The sequence below is a fragment of the Colius striatus genome, chromosome 8 (assembly GCF_028858725.1).
Source record: "Colius striatus isolate bColStr4 chromosome 8, bColStr4.1.hap1, whole genome shotgun sequence".
Classification (NCBI taxonomy): domain Eukaryota; kingdom Metazoa; phylum Chordata; class Aves; order Coliiformes; family Coliidae; genus Colius; species Colius striatus.
Genome location: NC_084766.1, coordinates 7,980,934 through 8,002,988, shown reverse-complemented (window position 1 = coordinate 8,002,988; position 22,055 = coordinate 7,980,934). Strand labels below are relative to the sequence as shown.

General features: G+C 41.2%; 1 protein-coding gene and 1 long non-coding RNA gene across 12 annotated transcripts in view; both read left to right on the top strand.

The window, feature by feature from the left end:
- LRIT1 (leucine rich repeat, Ig-like and transmembrane domains 1) overlaps positions 1–22,055 on the top strand; it is a 68,935-nt gene that overhangs the window by 5,391 nt on the left and 41,489 nt on the right. For 5 of the 11 annotated variants that reach the window (XM_062000710.1, XM_062000708.1, XM_062000707.1 and 2 more), the window contains exons 4-5: positions 273–471; positions 1,579–1,779. The exons of 1 other annotated variant lie outside the window; for it this stretch is intronic. In XM_062000710.1, the coding sequence (XP_061856694.1) occupies positions 415–471; positions 1,579–1,779 (258 nt within the window). In that variant the 5' untranslated portion in view covers positions 273–414. Of the gene's footprint in view, positions 1–272; positions 472–1,578; positions 1,780–19,810; positions 19,939–22,055 lie in introns of those variants that run through there. 5 more of the 11 variants (XM_062000711.1, XM_010195295.2, XM_062000714.1 and 2 more) reach the window with 5 other exon arrangements.
- Positions 15,303–17,031, top strand: LOC133625915 (uncharacterized). The gene is made up of 2 exons (XR_009819139.1): positions 15,303–15,486; positions 16,672–17,031. It is a non-coding gene; the product is annotated as an uncharacterized LOC133625915 (long non-coding RNA).

Below are 22,055 nucleotides of genomic sequence, written 5' to 3'. Positions count from 1 at the left end.
TAATCATCGAACTTTTGACCCCAGTCTCTGCAGTAATGCCGAGTATGTTTAGTGCACACACAAATGAAGTGGAAATCATTATTGGTTTGTTCATGACCTGCTGAAAAATGTTTCCCCTCAGGGGCTCTGTTTGCATTTGCCTCAGTCTCTCTGAGCACTCAATCTTTCAGCAGTTTCATATGCTACAAACTAGGCATCACTGCTTTTGATTAGAGCTGTCTGCCATTGCCTCTTCACTCCTCCAAACCTTTCCCTGCCTTATATTTTCTCAGGTAGCAGTAAGAAGGCTCATGAATAAACACTCTCCCCACTGCCTCCCACCATGCGTCCAGGTATAGCTCTTGACCACATCTAACTCTTGTCATACTGAAAGCTGGTACCTGTTCTCTCTGTCCCTCCACTGAGGGGAGGAAGATGTCCCAGGCAGAGGAGATACAGATTTGTGGTCTGTCAGGAGGCTGTGCTGATCAGGTAGCTGTCAATCCAAATAGCAACGCTTCTTCCAACCCTGAATTCTATTTCTCTGCTTTCTCTCTGCATGCAAATACTCATCCTGTCTTGCTGCCACATGGGCATTGGCAAAGCTGATCTCCCCTTTAAATGGCCATCGGTGGAGCCCCTTCCTTCTCTTCAAAACAAAGAAACCTCCAAACATTTGGAAACCTCTGAATTGCCTATCTGGAAGGCAGGAATAAATATATTATATTTTTATCTCTATTTCTTTCTCAAGCAAATATACAAATAAGTTCTTAGATAAGGACACAGCTCATTGAGAGAATTGCTGTTTATTCTGTGTAAATACAGAGTGAATCCAACACCTGGATTCTTCCTTGCTGGAGTCTCCTTTTGTGTTGATGTGGAAATTACTAATGATTAGTTTATCCTGCATTAGAATTGAAATATCCTGAATGTTGATCGTTCCATTTGGCAACTTTAGATGCCTACTGATTTTTTTCTTTTGTGCTTTTCAGTAGATGGCAGTTTCTTCTCCCATATGTATCTTTTTTTGGTGGTGGAGTAGCAATAGAATAAAGTAAGACTTGACTAAAAACGAATGATGACCAACTCATTAAAAACAGAAAGTGAAAAATGTGTTGAGCTTAGTGAAAAAAAATTAAAAACAAACACAAATCCAAAAGGTTTATTTTAAAGTTCTTTTCTGGCAGTATGCTGGAGTCAGCGTTGAGACAGCAACTGTTCATGGGCAGAGCACAGTGTGTCTGCATGCTGTTAGCTCTCTGATTGGCAGCTAGTCCCGAGGCAGCAAAGTCCTCTCCTTCAAGGAGGATGGCATGCCTTCGACTTGGTGCAGGGCTGTGGCAGGCTAAGGGGAGCAGGACCCTGTCTTTCCTCTGCCTGTGCTGCTGTTTGCTGCAATCTGCTTGGAAATATTACCATTGCACCAAGGGGTGGCTTGCAGCCAGGCAAGCCTTGCTCGTGCCTATCTCCAGTGCTGTTTGTACACCCTGCCATTGATTTTGCTCATAGTGCAGGGGTGGGTGCTGCTCTGCAACAGCAAACTTACCAGGATATTCCCCACATCTCTTTTACCTCTTTTCCTTTTTTATGATGAGATAGCTCTTCTGCATCCATGATGGACAGCTGGCAGTGCAGCCTGCCCCAGGGTGTCCTGCTGCTCAGGAGTGCGTATCTACCCTGGGACTGAGGGAAGCAGTGCAGATCTGGACCAGTGCAGGAGGGAATCGAGCCTCCTGCTCGATTGAACCACGTGGAGGAAACTTGGAGGGCTCTGAGGCTCTCTCTGCTGTCAGTGAGCAGGTATGCATGTCTGGATTTCTTTCTGAAATTTTTACCATCCAAGAGGTGCCTTCAAGATGAGCCTGTGCTCCCAGGGTGCTTTCCATTGCACTTGGGTAGGGCTCCATGCTGTGGGAGAATTACTGAGATTACTTCTCTCTCAGTAAAACCTGGGAAGCCTCCACTTGGGCAGTCAACACAAACACATCGCTGAAGTTATACAGAAACACTAGAGAAGTGGCAAGGTGGCAGTGTTGCCCTCAGTCTTTCTGGAAACCAACAGAGGATCCAGCCAATCCCCCAATTTCCATAATGTGACCTTTTCATTGGAGGTGATGTAAGTGATAAGAATCATAGGAAACTGTTCCTCAGACCCCTCTGGGTTTTTCAGGTTGCTCTTTGATGCTGACACGAGACAGTATTGCACGTTGCATGTGCCAAGGCATATGGGGTCCCTCTGAGTCCTCTAGTTTTAGTTTTCTAGAAAAGCCAGGCAGATAATGGCAGGCTGATTGCATGGAGGGGAACGGGCAGGAGGGAAGAAACAAAGCATTTTTGTTGCAGGTGTAGCATGAGTTAGTTATTGGCTATATTGCTCTAATTCCAGGGAGTTTACCCAAGCAATACCTTCAATGTCAGATCTGTAGTCTTCCCTGCTAGGCTCTGGCAGGCAGCAGTTAGTGACACTTGGAGCGGATTTGTGGCAATTTAATGCCACCTTCTGGTTACAAATATAACAGCAGAGATGGTCTTTAAAAATGGGTTTATTGCTGCCGTCGTTCGGTAAACTGAAATAACCAAATGCCTAACTTCTTTAGTAGCTTCCTTGAATAATTGTTATTCTCAACACGTTTTCGACCGAGAAACATGAACGTTTTCCTTCGAATTTCTATTTGAATTAATAGAAAATACTGATAAGAATAAAATCATTGTACTGTGCTCTCCTGCTGCTGATCTTAACGGGTGAGAGTCAGGGTTCCTGAAGAGGGCTCGCGGTCCTCCCTACAGAAAACGTGCCACGGCGATTTCTGTGTGTCAATAGCAAAGGCATGCTTTTCAGGAGTCAGCGAATGTTTGTCCTTCCGACATGTTATTCAATGACATATTTCTGCTTAAGGGTTTTTTTGATATTAAAATGGCCTTTATACCCAGGAATTTTCATGAGCGTCCCTTATTATTCATGAAACCTATGTGTAAGCTTTTCACTAACTGCGACTGCGATCAGTAGCGATTCTGTGTAGAAATGAACTGCTATCAGGACGTTAAGGGAAATGAAATGTGTAAGAGGTCGCCCAGCGGTTACTGCAGGTGCTGGGGGACACCCCCGCTCCCCACAGGAGGAAGATCTCAGCCACGGCCCCCAGGCTGTTGGCTCGCGCCCCGGTCCCGGCAGGGGGTGCAAGGGGACCGTGGCTTTGGAGGAAAAAACCCCTTTTCTCTCTCATGTCAGCCCTAGAGCTCGTTACTTACTGCCTAGCATTTAAGTTAGTCTTTGCTGGCAAAGGAAAAGGAGAGGAGAGAAGCAGCAGAGTGTAAACAGATGGAGAAGCATTATTTGATAGAATTTCATTTCACTTTGCACATATGCCAGTTGCTATAGATGCAGTCTGGCAGGGAATGGGGTTCCTTCTATTTACTCTATCTCACTTCTATTTACCAGATAGTATTTTATTGTTACTGACAGCACAACATTTCTGCTTGTCTTTTTAGTGTGAAAACATATTTTATTTTCGTATTTGAGCTCTGGAGCAACTGCTGTTTTTTCATTCCTTAGCACAAAGATCTTTATGCCACCTTTTGCATGTAAAACAACTTGCTTTGCTGAAGTAAGAAAGAGCTAGGTTATTGGGGCAAACCAAGAAATTACTTCCACCTTCATGTTGGCAGAGCTCACATTTCATATTTGCTCTTGCACCTTAGAGTATATGATATCTAAACTTCATTCCTTATTACTTACCAGAACAAGCCCTGAGTTGCTGCTTTAAGAAGTGTTGTTCTTGCCTGGTGTATGCTGACACCAAATTCTGCACAGAAACATCAACTCTCTGATTTAATTTTTGAGACTCAAATGGCAGTTGTGTACATTTAGAAAATTTGTTAATAAATGTTATATACCTTCATTAGATTCTGTATAGGGTAATGGTATGTATTTAGTATTTAAATGATTGGGATGGAATTCAGAATAGCAAGACAGCATTTTTGTCATAAAAAGTAATGCATTTCTTAAATGTTATCTTTGTGCTTGATGGAACATTTAGGAACTTCTTTCTCACATGGGAATTACCTTAAAGATATTTGCTTCAACAGGAGTTTTGTTTGAGGAAGTCCTAGTTTTGTGTTCTGTAGACACTCATGAGGATTATAATAAAGGTTTCCTCTCTCTGAAGATCGATATGCTATGTTTTATGATCAGTGGAGATACTAATTTGGTTGGGACATTATGTCTTTTTCTTTCTTTCAATGGTACTATCAGTACTGCATTAAAGTGATGTCACTGAGGACGTATCACAATGTAGATGGATATTGTTCAAATGATGTGTTTGGTGAACAGCAAAAAAAAAGAAGTTTGTTCAAGAAATTTCTTTCAGGCAAAGTTGTTTCCATTAAGAGCAATCTGCTCAAATGCTTGGGTATCATCATCTGCTGCCTTTATTTGTTCCCAATTTGTCAAATCCAGATTTCACAGTAAAATCCGCAGTGTTTATACAAGGGCACAAAGCAAACGGCAGCTGCTCTGTCTGGGCTGCTTAGAGCAGATTAAGCTGCAGTGAGGTGTGCTGCCAATGGCCATCGTCCTGAAGAGACCTGACAATCAACTTCCCTCCAACTTGTTATAGTCAGTTCTGTCCTGTAAGTCTGAAAGAAATCAGAAGCTGAGCCATGGCTGGGCTTCTTGGACTAGTAGCTGAACGGAGGGGCCAGCTTGGCTTTAGATGTTTCAACTATTTTGTAATTACAGTCAGATCGATCTCTGTGTCTTGGCCTTCTTCAGAAGCATATTTTTTATGTTTTCAGGCATTCTTCTGGTGCCATTTTTGAACTTAAACACACCGTTGGTTCTATTATCACTTATCTAATCTCCCTTTCCATACAGTCAGGGTGCACGCTGAGAGAGGACACCCTGATTTCTGCAGGAAATTATGTAGTTCCTTTCTTTAATTCAAAGTCTGATAGAAACAGTCAATGCCTCTACTAAAACTTAATTGAAGGCTGAGATAAATGGCAGCTACCCCCTGTTGAGAGCTCATCAAAGCAATTTCTAGAAGTGAGGAAATTGTTATCACAGAGACCTGTGGCTTTCTCTTCTCATTCTCAAAGTGGCTCAGCTTTCTGCCACTTTGTGTTTTCAGCCTTGGACTGGTGATCTATATTCTGCATCTTCACCTAGTGTTATTTTTTGAGAGGAGGCACAGCACTGAATGACCTTTCTATCCCCCAGCTGTGCATGTGAGTATTTAGTCATCAAGTATTTGATGTAGTGTGTTTGGAGGTGACCTTGAGCTGGCAGTGACAAAGGAAGTGAGCTGTTTTCTGCACTTGACCCAAGGAAGGGCATGAGTTGGCTCCTGAGATCCATGCCAGATCCAAGCATGTGTGCATAGCACAACTCAGTGTTTATGCATCACTGTAATTTTCTGCCACTGTTAAGCCACGACAGGGTGTGTATTTTGGAGATTATCACACTTCTTGGGTGATTAAAGTCCAGAGGTAACCTGAGGTATGTGATAATCTCTCAGAAATCCACTGTGAGGTGGATCTTGCGGTTTAAGTAGATCACGTCGTTTCCTTCTGTAGTTTTGTAAGCTGTGGCAATAGTCAGGTGCTGTCACTGCTGTGGGAAGGTGCCCAGAAAAATGGAGACCTCTGCCTGGAGCATGCCTCCAGCCACCCAGGAGTGAAAGTGGCTTTCATAAAGAGCTGGGCTGGCCCCATATCATGCTGCATCTGCTCCTCCTGCTTCTCAAATCTGCAGCATCTGCCAGGCTGAGCTAACTTGATTATCCTCAGGATGCGATTACCCAAAGGTGATTTTTGCTGTGACAGGTGACGGGAACTGATTCTTCACTTTTGGAGTCATGCTGATGGAACAGGGTTTTCTTCAGGAAACTAAATCCAGTGTTTATTAGCTAGGAACCATAGTTGTGTTTGTGTTATTTATCCCTTCCTGGCTCACTTCTCTACAATTATATGTCAGATCACCAACTCCCTGCACTGAGCAGGGGCTCTCAAACTGTGCTGCTTGGCTGTTGTGAGTGCAGTGGGTCAGTCAGGGATCTGTGACTGTGAGAGCAGCCCTGGCTTCTTACTCTCTGGGCATGTGTGCAGGTGGAGATGTTTGATGGGGTAGGCACTGCCATTCCCCTCAGAGGACAGTGTCTTGGACTGTGTTTTTGTCTCTAATTTTGAAGCAGTGTCTGTACCAGTGTTGGTGGGGATATATCAGTGTCAGAACAGCAGGCTTAGACCATGCTCATTTTAAAAATGAACTTTAGGTCAATTTATTGATCATATTTAAAACAACAGTGCCGTTGCCCATAAGAGGACCTGTGAAGAAGTTATAGGTTATACAGGATACTTAGATGTGGTGCTATGTTGTCTGCAGTATGGTGGGTAGGCAAGTGTGCAGTGCACAAGCTGGGGAAATCATCAGGTCACGTGCTACACATTAAGAGAAGTAAATCTAATGATTGCTGTTGCAAAGGTCCTTGATTAGCAGCTTCTATCATATACTGAAACAACGTGAATTGTGTGACATGTTGGAAGTAAATATCATAGCATCACAGTGGTAGAGATCATCCAGTTCAACCGTCCTGCTATATCACGTCACACAGGAATGCCTCCAGGTGGGTTTTGAAGACCTCCAGAGAAGGAGACTTCACACTCTCCCTGGGCAGCCTGTGCCAGGGCTCCCTCACCCTCCCAGTGAAATAGTTTTTTCTTATGTTTCAATGGAACTTTTTGTGTTCCAGCTTCATCCCATTACCCCTTGTCCTGTCTCTAGATACAACAGAAAAAAGTGATGCCCTATCCTCCTGTCATCCACCATTTAGATATTTGTAAATCCACCTTCAGTCTCCTCTTTTCTAGACTAATTAGCCCATTTCCTCAGCCTTTCCTCATTAGGAAGATGTTTCAGTCCCATTTGCACTGGTTTGATCTTTGGCATGTCATGCTTAATTACTACAGAAAAGTATAGAAGACCTTGGAAAGGACAATAGTATAATACAGGTGAACAGCTTTTAGTGTTTTGTAAGACATCAACATTACTTTATCAAAGGGAAAATGATATAAAGAGACTTCTACCATACAATGTCCCAGAACATTACATCTGCTCAATAAATTGGGTAATCTGTGATCAGAGCCAGTCGGCATGCTGCAGCAGGCCCTTGAAACTGTCTTTCAGTGACCAATGCTCCTTTTGCCTCAGCACTTAATGATAGTCAAAGTCCCTGAGAGCTGAGGGGAATGAGCCACCTGGCTGTGCCTCTCTTCTCAGATTTCCTGTTGAGGAAATTTGTAACTTCTACTTCAGAAATGAAATTAATTTTGTAAAGTGCAGACTGTTCAGAGCTTGCCTGAGGTCACCTCGGGGGGAGTGTGCATGTGCCTCTAGTCAGGTGGCCTGTAGAAATGCTCAGCTGTGAGGAAGGAACGAACCAGCCACAGCAGTGAGCCAGCCACCAGTCTGCCTGTGTAATTGCATGTGCTGTGGCTACATCATACCATTTTCAGTGTCTGTCAGTGGAAGTTTTGTCCTGATTTCTTGTCTATTTCTCTTTCAAACAGTCATTCCACAAATGACTGTATAGAAAAGCTAAATCAAAAAGTCACATAAGCTGCTTTAGCAGCCATTAGTTTAAATACACTCAGGAAAGTAAACATTCACATGCCAAATCAATTCAGTAAATGGAGACAGGTCACTGTATTAAATAGACTAATGGATGCTCAGGACACCAGATCCCCTCAGCAATAGTCAGTGATGCACTGACTATTCTCTCTCCATCACTTTGCTCTTAATAGAAACAGTCTACTGGGGAAATGATCTTTATTTTATCATTACTTGAAAGTAGTTCCTCTGGTTAGAGAGGTCTCCAGGAGTTTTAACTTGTCTCCAGGGCTGAAAGTACAGTGCTCAGTACCAGGGAAGGAATGTACTCGGGAGCCGAGAGTAGTATGTGGATACAGCTGCCTGTCTTTGGCTCACATCCTTATGTGACTGTGCTTCTGGAATGAGGGGCAGCCTCAGCAAGAGAAGCTGTCAATGCCTTTCCCCTCCAGATCTACCATGGCAGGAGAAGGGCTTTCTCTTGGCATACTTGCGCAGTGCTGCTCAGATGGTTGTGGTAAATAAACAATGATGGTCATAAACATCAGCATGGGCAATCAGGTGTCCTGCAGTCTTTGGAAGAAGTGTCTGTCTCTGCTGTGGCATAGTCCCAAATCCTTTCACTAGATGTGGTAAACCTGTCCTGGTGGGATCTAGAAAAGGTCTTGCTAACACCTTTGGCAGATTACATCTGAATATGCACCCTGGAATGGTCCACATAAACAGGCCAAGTTAACAGAGGTTGTAAGCTCTGTGAATCTCCTTACTGTAATGAGAGAAATAGTAACGTAATCTTGACTTTTCAGAAAAATCAAAACCAAGAGATGCCAAGGGATTTCTTTTTTCCAAGGATGGCATTGGCACAGCACTGCCATTGATCAGACTGAGTAGATCGACTGGCTGCACATCATTAGGCTGCTGCTATTTATGCTCCTGTCAGTAATTCTTCTCTCAGCAACACATACAGGATAGGTGACTGGGTTCAACATGATTAATCTGGATAAGCTGTGTGCATGTTATGTATGCTCTTCATGGTTGGTCATAGTAGGACTGTGCCTCTCCAGCCCTCCTGACAGCTACCCCTAGGCATGAGTCTGTGAGCTACCAGCGAGACCCAGCAGCTCCCTGCAGAAACTAAGCAAGTTACATACCCCTCAAAGAGTAAATCAGTTGTATCACTACAAATAAATGAAGAATGCTCTCAGTTTACTTTCAGTGCTATCTTTAAGAGAGAGTGAGGAGAAAGCTCATGTGGAATTGGTCTATCCTCATATGTTCTTGTAGCAAAAATAAAAACCAAACATACAATGCGGTGCACGGGCTGCACTGAGGACATTCGGATGTGCCTGGCCAATGGCTAAGACTAACATTTTGGGGCAGTATTAAATAAATATTTTCTCATTGTACTTTATTTTTTGAAGGCTTTTAATGTCAGGAACTAAGAAGAAAATGGTCAGTTGAGGTTTCCTTGAGGCACTCTAAGGGTGCTCCAGCGATGGGAAATGCCAGAGAGCAACCTCAGGTGTGCACCAGCTGTGCAGTTCTCCTGGCTGTGAGTGTAGGATGTAGTGACTCAGCCACTGACATGTAAATTTATGGTTTTTTAAAAAAGAGGAAAGCAAAACCCTTGCAACATCTTTCATCTGAGTGACATGTTATTTCATACTATAGCTGTGCCCTATAGTATCATTGCAGAGCCTAAGAAGATTAAACTAACCTGTATTTCATGAGGAAATGAGAGCATAGAGAATTGCTTAATTTGCTAGTCTCTTAAAAGCAGTTAGGAAGTTTTAAAAATTCTGCAGGATTGAAGTAAACAGAACCCCTTTATTCCAAAGGGACCAGTTTATGAAACCCAAATGACTTATTTTTCTAAAGAGTATAACTTACTTGGGATTTGTCCACCACCTACTGTAGGGGATTTGATCTGACTCAAAGACGTTGCTGAAGCCAAGTGATGAATGTTTGCAAATCATAATATAGAGAAACTGAAGAAATGTCTCCTCTAAATATGTGATTCTACCACTATGTTCTTGTCCTTCATCTTTGTGTCCCCTCTCCTCTCTATCATGCTGCTTCTTTCCTTGTGTCTCAGTGAGACCAGATGCCCCTTGGGCAGTGGCACTCTTCTTGGGGTCCATAGGGTGTTCAGTGTAGCTTCAGGAGACTCAAAGTAAATACCTGGAGCTTGTATTTCCTACTAATATTTCCTGTATTGATTACTATCTGATTACTCCTTGGTTTTGTATCCAGGAGGAGTTGAAAATATTTTGTCCTCTCTTCTACTACACAACTTGTCCAGAAAAGAAAATAATCTGATGCTTTTCAAGGAAAAACATTCTGGAAGCAGCACGAGGGTCATGTTTGTTACTGCTGGCTGTGGATTTCCTGCTGGCAGCCAGTTTGATTCTGCTTTTGATGTAGAACCCTAATACCATTTTTTCAATGTGTTTGTTTATTTTCCTGGGATTTCATAGCTTTTTAAACAGAAGCTCACAAAATGTTTCAGTAGTGGTCATGGCAGTTCACAAGAACATTTCTGATTAGTTATTTCTTCTTTGCCCAATGCTATCTATCCTCTCCTTCCAATTTGTATTTAACAGATGAGGGTATCTCAGTAATGAATGCTTGAGAATATCACAATCTGTGATGACTGGGTTGCTTGGATTCATTTGCTCTTAGGCTGTTCAGCCAAACTGGCTGATGAAAACCACAGAATAAGTGCTGTTGCAGAGGTAGAAGTAGAACATAGAGTTTAACAAGTAAGTATGTAACCTATAAATGTCTAAGTTAAAATCCATGGAGTGAGCTTGGTTGTACCCCAGCTGTAAAGGTGGCTGCAGTCAGCAGGATTCTCTGGGGCCAGTTATGGGTTTCTCTGTCTAGATGTGGTAGACCTCTACTCTCTGGCAGCTTCCCTGCTTTGATACTGAGGACATATTTCTTCCTGAAGTAATTGCCAAGCAAAAGGCACGGTTCTGTCATTCTGTCATGCAATTGAAGTAATTCTGTCTTACATTTTGAGCCTGTTTTAGCTCTTCTTACTAGTGACTTATGATGATCTAGTGATGATCCTCCCTTAGTTCAGGGATGTATCAGCTTTCTTTGTGAAGGTCTCATGGGGCCTACAGAGACCTGTCCTGGAAAAATAGTAGGAGTTTGATTCACAAAAATGCTTTGATGTTCAGTCTTAACCATTTGCAAATATAGCCAGGATAAAGGATCTGCATGAATAGCACTAGTTTCTTGTACTTTTTGGGATGACTGTAATAGTGTGTACTGTAACCAATCTACCTGTGTGTGGCAGACTAACAGCTTGCAAATCCTAGGCTTCCAAAAAGCTGTTTGAAAATTCACGGCTGTTAAGGTGAACTGTTTATATGCACTGAACAGCTTCATACCATTTTTTTAAACTGTGGGACTATTTCTAGCTTTTTTTTGGGTGTTACTCTTTTTTTTAATGACTGTTCCTGCATCGTTAACTGGAGTCAACATGAGGTTAAAGCTAATTTAAACTGGATGCTATATTTAGTATTTATGGTGCTAAAAGGATTATAGGAAAATAGATACTCCATAAGTGGCCGTAATCTTCTCACTGTTTGTGATACTTGAGTGGCAGAGAATGGGGTGCCAATCTGAGATTAAAAATCTAATTTTAGGGAGCTAACGAGTCACATTGAATGAAAAAGGTAAAGATGGATTACATTCTGTGATTTAATTTTTTTAATTGTGCCTCAGACTTGCTTGAAACCTTGTAATCAGAGCTTTAAACAAAGTCTGGGATCCTGAATTACGTACTATTTCCATACACCCCTTTAATAAAATCAAACTAGACAATTCAGCTATACCCTTGATGGAACAGCCAGGATACCTTTTCAGAGACATTTTTTCCCCACTGCTTGAAATTTGACAAGCCACCTCGTGCCATTATTTTTGATTGCTGGAGGCAATACTTTACCAGCTCCTCTTCTTTGTTACTTCCAGCATGACAGGGACAAGAAAGCCAGCTGGGAAGGAACCAATGCAGGTTGCAGCTTTGCAGCTGCAGCACTACCCCTTGGTCATATCCCAGTCACTTTGAAAAGAACAGTTCATTTTTTTTTTTTCTGTAACCTGGAGAGAGAAAAAAGAAAGCAAAAAAAAGAAATAGATGTGTAATTTGTAATGCTGTTGGCAGCCCTGGCATTATGGCTCTGTCAGGAGAGAGGGTTACTTCTGAAAAGATGCAAAGAAATTTTTAACTGGGAAAATCCCATCCCCGAATTACAGCTGAACCAGCTTCTCTGAGTGAAGTTGTCAGTTCAACTGAGAAAAGACTGGCTGCCAGCCACTGCAGGATCCCGGCGACTCGGTGAGCCATATTGCACAGCCCTGGTTTACTGATGCTTGTTTACAGTAACTGGGAGTTATTCCACCTCTTTCAGTTGAATGTAACGGCTCCCAGCAGAAGGAATGTATCATGCATTCTCAGTGTGACCAAAATGTGAGCAAAATCATATCTGGAGGATATCTGAACTGAAATCCCTTTAATTCCTGCTTGTTTGTAGGCCTTAAAATAACAATTAAACCCTTTTAATGGGATTTGTGTACCTTATGGCACCTTCCCTACAGGATGACTCTTTCTTGTTGCTATCCTGTTATTTGTCCATATCAAGAAGTAGTTTCCAGACAGAAAAACAACATGCACCATTTAAAGGCATCCCAGGAGTGATCACCATCTCTTTGGATAATTCTTTTTTTGTATATCCTGTCTGAGACATAGTGGTGAGTCAATGGAATACGCTTCAGTGGCAAGCTCAGGCCTCTGAAATCACAGAATTGCAGAATCTTGAGGATTGGAAGGGACCTCGAAAGATTATCTAGTCCAGCTCCCCTGCCAGAGCAGGACCACCTAGAGTAGGTCACACAGGAACTTGTGTTAGGGCAAAAAGAACGTAACAAATACACAGTGGGGTAACAGGATGCTGACATGCTTCTAGTCCTAAATTCCTTTGTTTTCTGTGTAATACTCTCATTTCTGCTGGTAATGAATTTTCAGAGAGAACTGCAAAAAGAACACCAATAAACCAGTTTTATTATTTGGTCAATATAGTGCAAGACACACTAAGGTATTGCTTGTCCTACTGTTATTTATGATGCTTGTTTTTCCTTTCATCCTAACCCCATTTCAAAGCATTGAGGTTCAGCTGTAGTTACAGGACTGTTCACTGATAGATGGAGCCTTTAATTATGAGCCTTGCCATGGGATTAATATTTCTAAATTCATCTGCTGAGTGGGTTTTCACTGGAGTCAAGAACCTTGGATTCTTCTATTGATGTTTCTAGTCTAAATTCATTGCTGCTTCATGTGTTGCATTTGTAGGTATGGCTGCTATAGATAGATGGGGAGAGCAGAATTTCTGTGTGTCTGCAATGCCCTCCAGAGTGCAATTTCCTCTGGAGGACCGTGGCTCTGAGCAAGCAGAGGAACCATACAAGATCTGGTGATACCTAACTTCTTAGACAGGTGAGGTTGGCTAGTATGACTCTCTTCAGGAAGCACAGATCTGACCATGTCTGTGATGTGCTTCACTTTCTAACTGCTCTGTGGGTGATTTTGAAGAAAGTAGTTTGAAGAGTTTGATACATTCGAAATAGCTTTGGGCTGCATGTGAAGGAACTGTTCAAGAACGAAATTTTACACTTTCTGTTTGTATTTAAGTCCTGTTACAGACACTATATTGCTATTTATTCTATTTTTTTTTCTCCCTGCCAAATGAGAGTTACAACCTACTGCTGTGGCAACTGGTCATTCCTACTTTTGTAATAGATCACAATCTCTCAAACACCTGCCATCAAAATCCTAGGTGATTGTCAGGGCTGACTGCCTGTATCAGAACAGGACAGAAAGGTGGGGAGAAGCTGGAGTTCACAGACAAGCAATTTTGCTCAACTGACAGGGTTTCATCTGGTCTTGCTTTCCTTCATGTATTCTGGAAGTCACTGTTTTCACTCAGTCTCAGGGAACAGCAGGTCAAAACCCATTCCAAGTGTGTAGTTTTTCTTCCCTCTTTTTATAGTTCTGCTTCAGTGACTTGTGAAAGGAAGAAAAACCATATTTGGGGTAATACAAGAAAAAGAAACCACTTTGGGGACTGTAAGATCAGTTAGTCTGACCTTCCATGTATGGCAGGCTAATTTGTTTAAAGTTCCTGTGAGATGTCTGTTGCTACACATAGCTATTTCTAGGACTGCAAGGTAAATGCATCTGTTAGAACAAGCAAGGTGTAGAGAAGAAGAGATTGCTTGTTGTTTTGGTTTTTGTTCTTCTTGAGAACGAGCAATGGTTTATCCATCTGATGCTTCTCTCTGGTTTTAGTCTCATGCATGTCTGAGTCAGGAATGCTTTCCCTCACACTCCTCTCTGACCATGAGGCCAATGTGGTCCCCCAGTGTTAATTCTGCATCCTTGCAACTCATAACCCCCGTAGCATCATTTGAGACATCATGGAAACATTGGAGGCATGTTGAGTACACTGTAGGCAGTCCTGTTTCACTGAAAATAAAGGTATGCATAAGGGAATAAGGGTTCACAGTTTACAGAGACGGGAAGGACAATTATAATCATCTAGACTGAACCTATGTTAAAGGTCTATCTCCAGAGCTATCTGTCTTTGTCTAAAAGGCTGCAAGTGATGGTGGTTTCACTAGTTCCCCTGATAAGCTTTTTCTGTCTTTTATTACTGCTGAGAAATTTTCCCTTATTTCCAGGTTGAATCTATCTAGCTTCAGCTTTTGTCTACTGGATCTTTGTCAGGCAGATTGGAAAGCTCCTCACGTATGTCTTCCCCAAGTGCAATTACCTACACAGTGTGATGAAGGTATGTCTATGCTTTCTCTTCAGTGAGCTGAATATGTTGAGCTCCTTACCCATCACATCAGAGGGCTTTAGCTTTTTTGTTAAAGCCAGAGAGTTCATTTGTGACACTCACTTGAATTCTGTCTAATGTCTTCAAATCCTCTTTAAAATTCAGACACCAGGACAGGATTCAGTAACCTAGTAGGGATCTTGGCAGTGCTGCCCGGAGATGCTGGAATCCTTCATTATTTCTGCTTCATACTCTTCTGGTTTTTTTCCCCTATATTCAGGAATCGTATTAGTCCTTTTTGCTGCAGCTTTGCCCAGACAGCTTACATTGAGGCGATTATCTATAATGACCCCTAAATCCTTCACTGATCTCTGTTTTTCAAAGCAAAGTCTTCCATCATGTAAATATAAGCAACTGCCATTCTTGGATCTTGAGCACTTGGTCTTACCAAAATACACTTTGTCAAGTTATAACTCTTTACCCTGGTGGCTCAGGTCATCTTGTAATAATAACCCATCTGTCTCTTAGTAACTACTCCTCATTTTTTTTTTTTTTTATCACCTAAATATGTGACTGTAGCAGAGAGAAGCAAAACCAACCCCAATCTGGATCCAGAAAAAGTCTCTCTGGCTTAAAAATGTCCCTGTTCAGTGGTATCTGCCTACCAACTATATTTTAAGATCTGTCAGTAGCCCAGATTTCAGGCTATAGAATGTGTAATGTGCTAATTCTATAGGAGATGTAATTTGTCATATTCATCCTCACAAATATCTTGGGGAAATTCTTCTCTTCTAGTCAAAATTTCTTCCCTTCTAGTTAGATTGATCCTAGATTGTGTATTCTCCTTTTCTGCTAGCTCATTTGGCAAAACCTTTGGGTATTTTGGTATTTTTTTGTTTGTTTGTTTGTTTTTGGGTTTTTTTTACCAAGGGTATAATGTCACTAAGGAAATAGAAGAGTTTTGCAATAGTGGTGCCTCTCCTGTGTGAAAAAAGATGCATGTTGACTACCATTAGGTTAAGGAGAAATTAACTTGAATCCCTCCACTCCCAGGTGAGGAATGTTTTGTAAAGTATCACTTTTGGCTGTAACAGTGATTTCTTGCATATTATATGAAAAGATATGTTTCAAGTTGCCCAGTCTCAGGTTTTGAACCCTTGCCAGAGACAGACTGCAGGGAAGTGGCTCAATGTGGTGCCAAAGGCCAAGCAGCTAGGATATAAAAGAAAACAAACTCCTTTCAGATTTATAGTCTGTTTTAGATGCTTTTCCTTACCTTTTGCATGAATTCCACTTTTGTATCAAACTCAAGCTTGGGGAATATCCTCCGGGAGCTGGATATATTGCATGTTTGTGCCAAGTATCTTGGTATGTAGTCTTTGCAAAGAAAGACCTAATGCTGTAAATCAGTCCACTGTCTTGTCTCCATTAAGATTTTTCTTTGCTAGTTATTTCAAGAAAATTGAAACCTTCCCAGTGAAGTCAAGGCTCAGAGCCCTCTGAGGAATACTGCATTTGGTTCATACATCAGAGGTGCCATTCAATGTGAATCTAGGCCATGGTGCCACTCATTGAGTTGTTGAGCCAGAAACATAATTGTAGAGTTCCCATCAGCTTTCAGGTTCAAACTGACTCTGCCTCTGTATTGAAAGAGCTGAGGAATATTGCCAGCAAAGCATTGATTTTGTCTTCCATAGAATCATAGAATGGTAGAGTTTGGAAGGGACCTTTACAGATCATCTAGTCCAACCCCCCTGCAGAAGCAGGTCCACCTAGATCAGGTCGCATAGGAACATGTCCAGGCGGGTCTTGAAGACCTTCAAGGAAGGAGATTCCACAACCCCTCTGGGCAGCCTGTGCCAGGGCTCCCTCACCTGAACAGTCAAATAGTTTTTTCTTATGTTTAAGTGGAACTTTTTGTGTTCCAGCTTCATCCCATTACCCCTTGTCCTATTGCTAGCTACTATAGAAAAAAGGGATGTCCCAACCTCCTGACATGCACCCTTTAGATATTTGTACATGTTAATAAGATCTCCCCTCAGTCTCCTCCAGACTAAACAGCCCCAGTTCCTGCAGCCTTTCCTCGTATGAAAGATGTTCCAGTCCCCTGAGTCCCTCTGTTTGTTTTTAATGTTTTCCCTGCCTCACCTGTAGTTAGTAGTATCCTCAAGCTTCTGCTTATATAGCTGCTTTCCAGAGCAATTACCTCTTATCTAATGTTGTATGATTTGCTTGCAGAACTGTCTGTATGGGTCAGCTCATGGAGTGAGAAATCAAGAATGCTGCCTTGTGTAGTTCAGTGAAACAAATTCTGGAGCAGTGGATGCCAGGAGGGAAAGATTCTGTTATCTCACTGTTCACCAAGAAAATTTAAATAGTGAATTCTCCAACAACTAGAGACTCTGACTGTTGTCTGCCACTGTCAAGATCTAAAGCATATTGAAAATGTAGCACTTTTGCAATCAGGACTTGAAAGTTTGCTCTGAGCTTCCAATTATATAATTTCCCTTGCTAGTTTTCATATTGTAAGCGAACTATTGCTGTCATCATTTCAGACCTTTCTTTAAAAATAAGATGTATATTTTTGTAGGCCAAAAATATTTGTATTCCTTCTTGTACTACTAGTTAGAAAGAATTATTCTTAAAACTTGTGATAGCACTGAATTAAGATATTAGACTTTGATTTATAACTACACAATTCAAATTGTTATTAAAAGGAAGCACATTTTCTACCATTAGAGAACCTGCTGAATTAACTATTATCCTCTGAAGCATATTTCTAAACAACGTTTAATTACTTTACACTAACTTAAAACCTGAGTTAATGAAAATTAGATGACTTTAAAAGCAGGTAATTGAATCTACATCTGAAATGCTTCTCAACACACGACCAACATTTAGGTGCAAATTCTTAGTTGTATTGACTATTTCTATGGGCCAGAGTCTCAAAGGAGGTACCAGTTTGCTTCAGCTCTGGCCTCTCTGACATCCTTCAGGAGAATTACCTCTTACCATTGCACAAGAGGCTGATCTCTGAGTTTGTCTCCTGAAATGAGGAAAATATGTAGCCCAGTGCTTTTACTCAGCCTCAGTCTCCTCTTCTAGTAGTTCTATGATCTAATGTTGCATTCTGAACAAAATCTGCTTTGAAAAACTTCATATATGGCTAACACAGGAAGAAATCTTCCCTGTGGAAATCCAAGGGTCTCAAAGTGTTAACAAAATAGTTAAGTCATGCATATACAATTGTAATTGTATTCATAATCATTTAAACTCATATCTTATTGAAATATTAGAATTTTTGTGCTTTCTATTACTGTTATTGGATCCTTTTGTCTTTTCATGATACACAAGAGGTTACCTTAGATTAGCCAACTGAAATAGATGTGTAGACATGTATGTTCATCATTTAAAAATTCTGATTATTTTACAGACTCTTAATGCAACAGGTCCATCCTCCCTTTTTCTTTGCAGGAAGTACAATACCTGTTTCCATCACAAAGCACCTTCTGAGTATTTGCTGTGTTAGCCTATCTAGGATAGCTCATACAGACCATTGATTGCAGTCCTCTGATGAATAATTTCTGAGTGTGAATATGTACACAAGGCAACAAATATTTTGCATTTTGACTCCAAAATGCAAACTCTCAATATCATAGGCTGAGGTGTGAGACTCCACTTAGTCATCCTCAGAGGTGAAACATGAGAAGAGATTCAATTGAGACATGACAGGAAGGATAAGTACTTGTGATTAACACTTGCTGACATCATGTTATATTACACTTTTAGTCTCTGTATCCCAACCTGTTGAGCCAAACCAGTCATTAGCACCTGGGTCCATGTTTAGAAATTTGGCAATTCTTTTTTTCCCCATGGTGAAAAAACTGACTCACTTTACTGGTTTACAGTACTGCAATTCAAAGTACTATTGATGATACACTGGGTACAGCATAAATTCTTCCCCTGACCCTATTCCTAAATCAGTTTGTAATGCTCCCATCAGATGTGCAAGAGGTACTAGGAAAAATATATCAGAAAATGTGTGGAGCTCATGAAGAATGGACATTGGAGAAAACCTCAACTCCCTTTTATTGACCTGTAGGATGTTTCTAAGTGTGAGCAGTGCAGGAAAGCTGAGTCAGCAAGAGCTGGATTTGCAGCGTTTTTGAGTAGACAGTAACTTCATTTGAAGTTGTGGGCATTTAATAGCCTTCAAAATAGGACTGCAAGAGATGCTATTTAAAGGTGGGAGGCATTCCTGTCTGCTGAAAGAAAATGTGAAGAAATTACGCTGGGGTAAGGAAGAAAAATTGCCTTCTGTTTCTTCTTCAGAAGTCTGGTTTTCATCAGTGCGTCAAAATATTCACTCTGACACAAATGAGCAAACTAGGCACAATTAGACTGCCTGAGAGAGATAATAGTGGATATAATACTGCAGATCACTGTGTGTTAGGAGGGGCTGGATACTGAATCAAGTAATTGAACCCTAAGGAGAGGCATATTTTCCTTTTCTATTTTAATTGTGAACAATTGTCCAAACCCTCCACAACATAGGGCCACAATAACTAAAATGAAGTACCCTGAAGTGACATCTAATTATTTTTGAAAGTGGGTCATCTTTAGTGACAGGACAGGTATTAATCACTGATGTTTAGATTGGCTGTTCTGGCTTAAGATGAGAAGCTGAATGTATCCAAAGGTTACACTTCTCTCTTTTTTTGTTCTTAAGGGTTTGGTTTTGTTTTGGGTTTGGGTTTTTTTTTGATAGTAGGTGAGATACTGTCTGTATGGGAATGTTTTGCAGCCCCTGTATAACCCCCTGGGCTGTACTTTGGTAATATAAATCCCGATTCTAGCCATCTGTGATTCTCCAGAGTGGGAAAACATGATGAGATTTTGCATTCTTCACCATAACCTACTCAAGATATGAGACCTTGTTGTGACAAGGATGGTAGCAGGCATTCATTGCCAAGATCTGGACAGTCAGTAATGCCAGAGAGCACTGGGCTAGCACTGCTGTGGTGAAGGCTGACTGTGATTAACTGGAAGCATGTGTTGAGCTTCTTGACGCACTGCACTTTGCTTTCAGACATTTTTTCTGAAAAAAACAGCACTCTTCTTGTTCATGATTGTCAACCAGTTCTTAGTGGTGAGAACTGGTTCTAGTTAGAAGACTATTTTTGCCTTGGTGACAAGTCTCTGGAAACTTATATCTTTATTTCTGTCTCTTTGTTTGTTTGTTTCATTTTTTCTTTTCAGAGAGAGTGAGATTATCCATGATGCAATAAATAAGCCACAAGCAACCTCATTTCCTACACTGTTTGGTAGGAAGTCAGTAGCCAAGTTATTTTGAACCAGTACTAAGGAGGTGTTTAAGTTCACTCAGTTTGTTCAAATGCTTCATTTGCCTCTCTTCACTCAGTCAAGAGCCTCTGTAACTCGTATGAAGGAGGCCCAAGGCTTGGACAGCTGTGGATCTGACTGGTTGAGAAGCATTTGTTTAAGGTACTTAGGATGGAGATGAATGATAGGAGAAACAATTCAAATTTTGTGTATGTGCTTAGGTTTGGAGGTGCAGATTGAAACCAGGTGGGGTTTCTGAGCAGATGGGAGCAACTGGAGCTCAAAGCTACTCAGTATAACAGTGCACAGGGAACATCTGAAAGCAAGGTCTGGCTCTGCAGAGCAGTTGGAGGCCCCTCTTGGGTGGGACAGCCTGTTGTCATGTCACTGTAATGCACTGAACTGCCTCTGCTGTGATCTCAATTTCTAGCACTATACCGGGCTACATGAAGGTGTGCCATGTTCTTCACAGTACATATGTAAGTCTTGCACCATCCCTAGGTCTGAAAGGTATCTGTAACTTTGTTACCTTGTACTTCTTCAATGTGGCCATAGAGGACAGCTTTGGTTCCTGCTTGGGATAGAGGCCATGTTTCCCTGGAGGCCTGAATACCACTAAGCAACTTCATGCTCGCTAAGTAATAATACTCAGCTTTCCCTCACTAAGTAATAATACTCAGCTTTCCCTATCAGTAGCTTTTAGTGATCAAATACGGAAAAAAATACACCAACCTTAGCAGAGGCACGTTAAAATTTGTAGCTTCCAACGGAACAAAGAAATAGCTCTGCTGCTTTCTACTCCCACAATAAACAGTTTACAGTCAGAGCAAGTAAAAAATCAATCTCCAAGTGGACTAAGAACCAAAGCCTGAGATGAGTTTGTGACTGAGCTGTGTTCCCTTTAAGCCAAAGGGGACTCATACCTTAACCAAGTGTCTTAGCTCTTATTACATTATTATGTAAGCCATAATATGTTTCAGTGTGTGAACATGAGGAACACCCCTCAAAATGCAGATTTCATAAAACACACAGCTCAGTTTTACTGCGTGTCCTTTGTTCATGTGCTGTTGAAAGCAGCAAATGATCTTTATGTCTTCACATCCCCTGAACCCCTGGTTCAATAAGGCTGTCTCTGGAGTCCTCACCAGCTACTTCTTGTGAGACAGCACTCTCCTTCATTTCATCCCTACTGCATTTAAACCATTCCTTATGTTTGATCATTCTTGTGGCCTTTATCTACCTGATCTATGTCCTCTATGAGTTGGAATGACCCAAACTATGCACTCTAGTCAGTAAGTCTGGGCACAGTGGCTTTCAGGTGGTATGACCATGTCTCCTCTTTTATTTCCTATTCCTTTTTTAGTGTTTTTTAGCATTCTGCTGGGATTTCTCAGCATGACCCTGCTGACACGTGAACTGATGATTTCATGATCTGTCCAAGTCTCTTTTCTGGAAAAGAGACAATTACAAATTCAGAGCCTGTCACTATAGATAAAACACTTAAAGATAAATTTGTGCCAATACACATTATTTTGCACTTATCAGTGCAAACATTTTGTCATCTTCTCACTTAATAGATACCTAAGATGTCTTTGCTGTCAGCTTTAGTTATGATTATTCTGAATAATTTTGTCATGGCATTATTCACTGCTCTGTCAGGTACTTTGTGACTAGATTGAACCCCACAAGTCCCAAAGCACATCTCTGGATAAGAGTCTCCTGATTAACTTGCAGCAAAATGACATTTATTTCCTATCCTTAGTCATGCAGGGAAGGTCCCTCCTACCCACAGATTGTTTAGCTTCCAGGACTGCATGATCTACCCTGTTGTAACCATACACAACCATTTTCCCTTACCTGTTTATAACCTATACACAACCATTTTCCATTCTAATATGTTGGAAAGCCTCACAGGGGTAGATCAGCTTTTTCTTTAGTTAGCTTCAAAAATTCTTTTACTGTCAAAGCTTGCAAACAAACCATATGATCTCTGTAAGAATCAATTAGATTTGGCATTTTATATACACAGTCTCTTGTATTCTGTGTGTCATGCACATATTTTTTTTTGCAAATGGGTCATTCTGAGACACATCTTGTAATAACAGGGAACATCAACTGACAGTTTTTCATCCTGTAGGCAATATGAGCAACACTAGAGAATACAAACATTTGAAATGGATGTTTCTAATAGTTTAAATTACATATGAATTCTGATAACCTAATAAGTGGGGGGTTTTTTTGCTCAGATTTAGTCATAATGGATTGAATGCTCACTCATG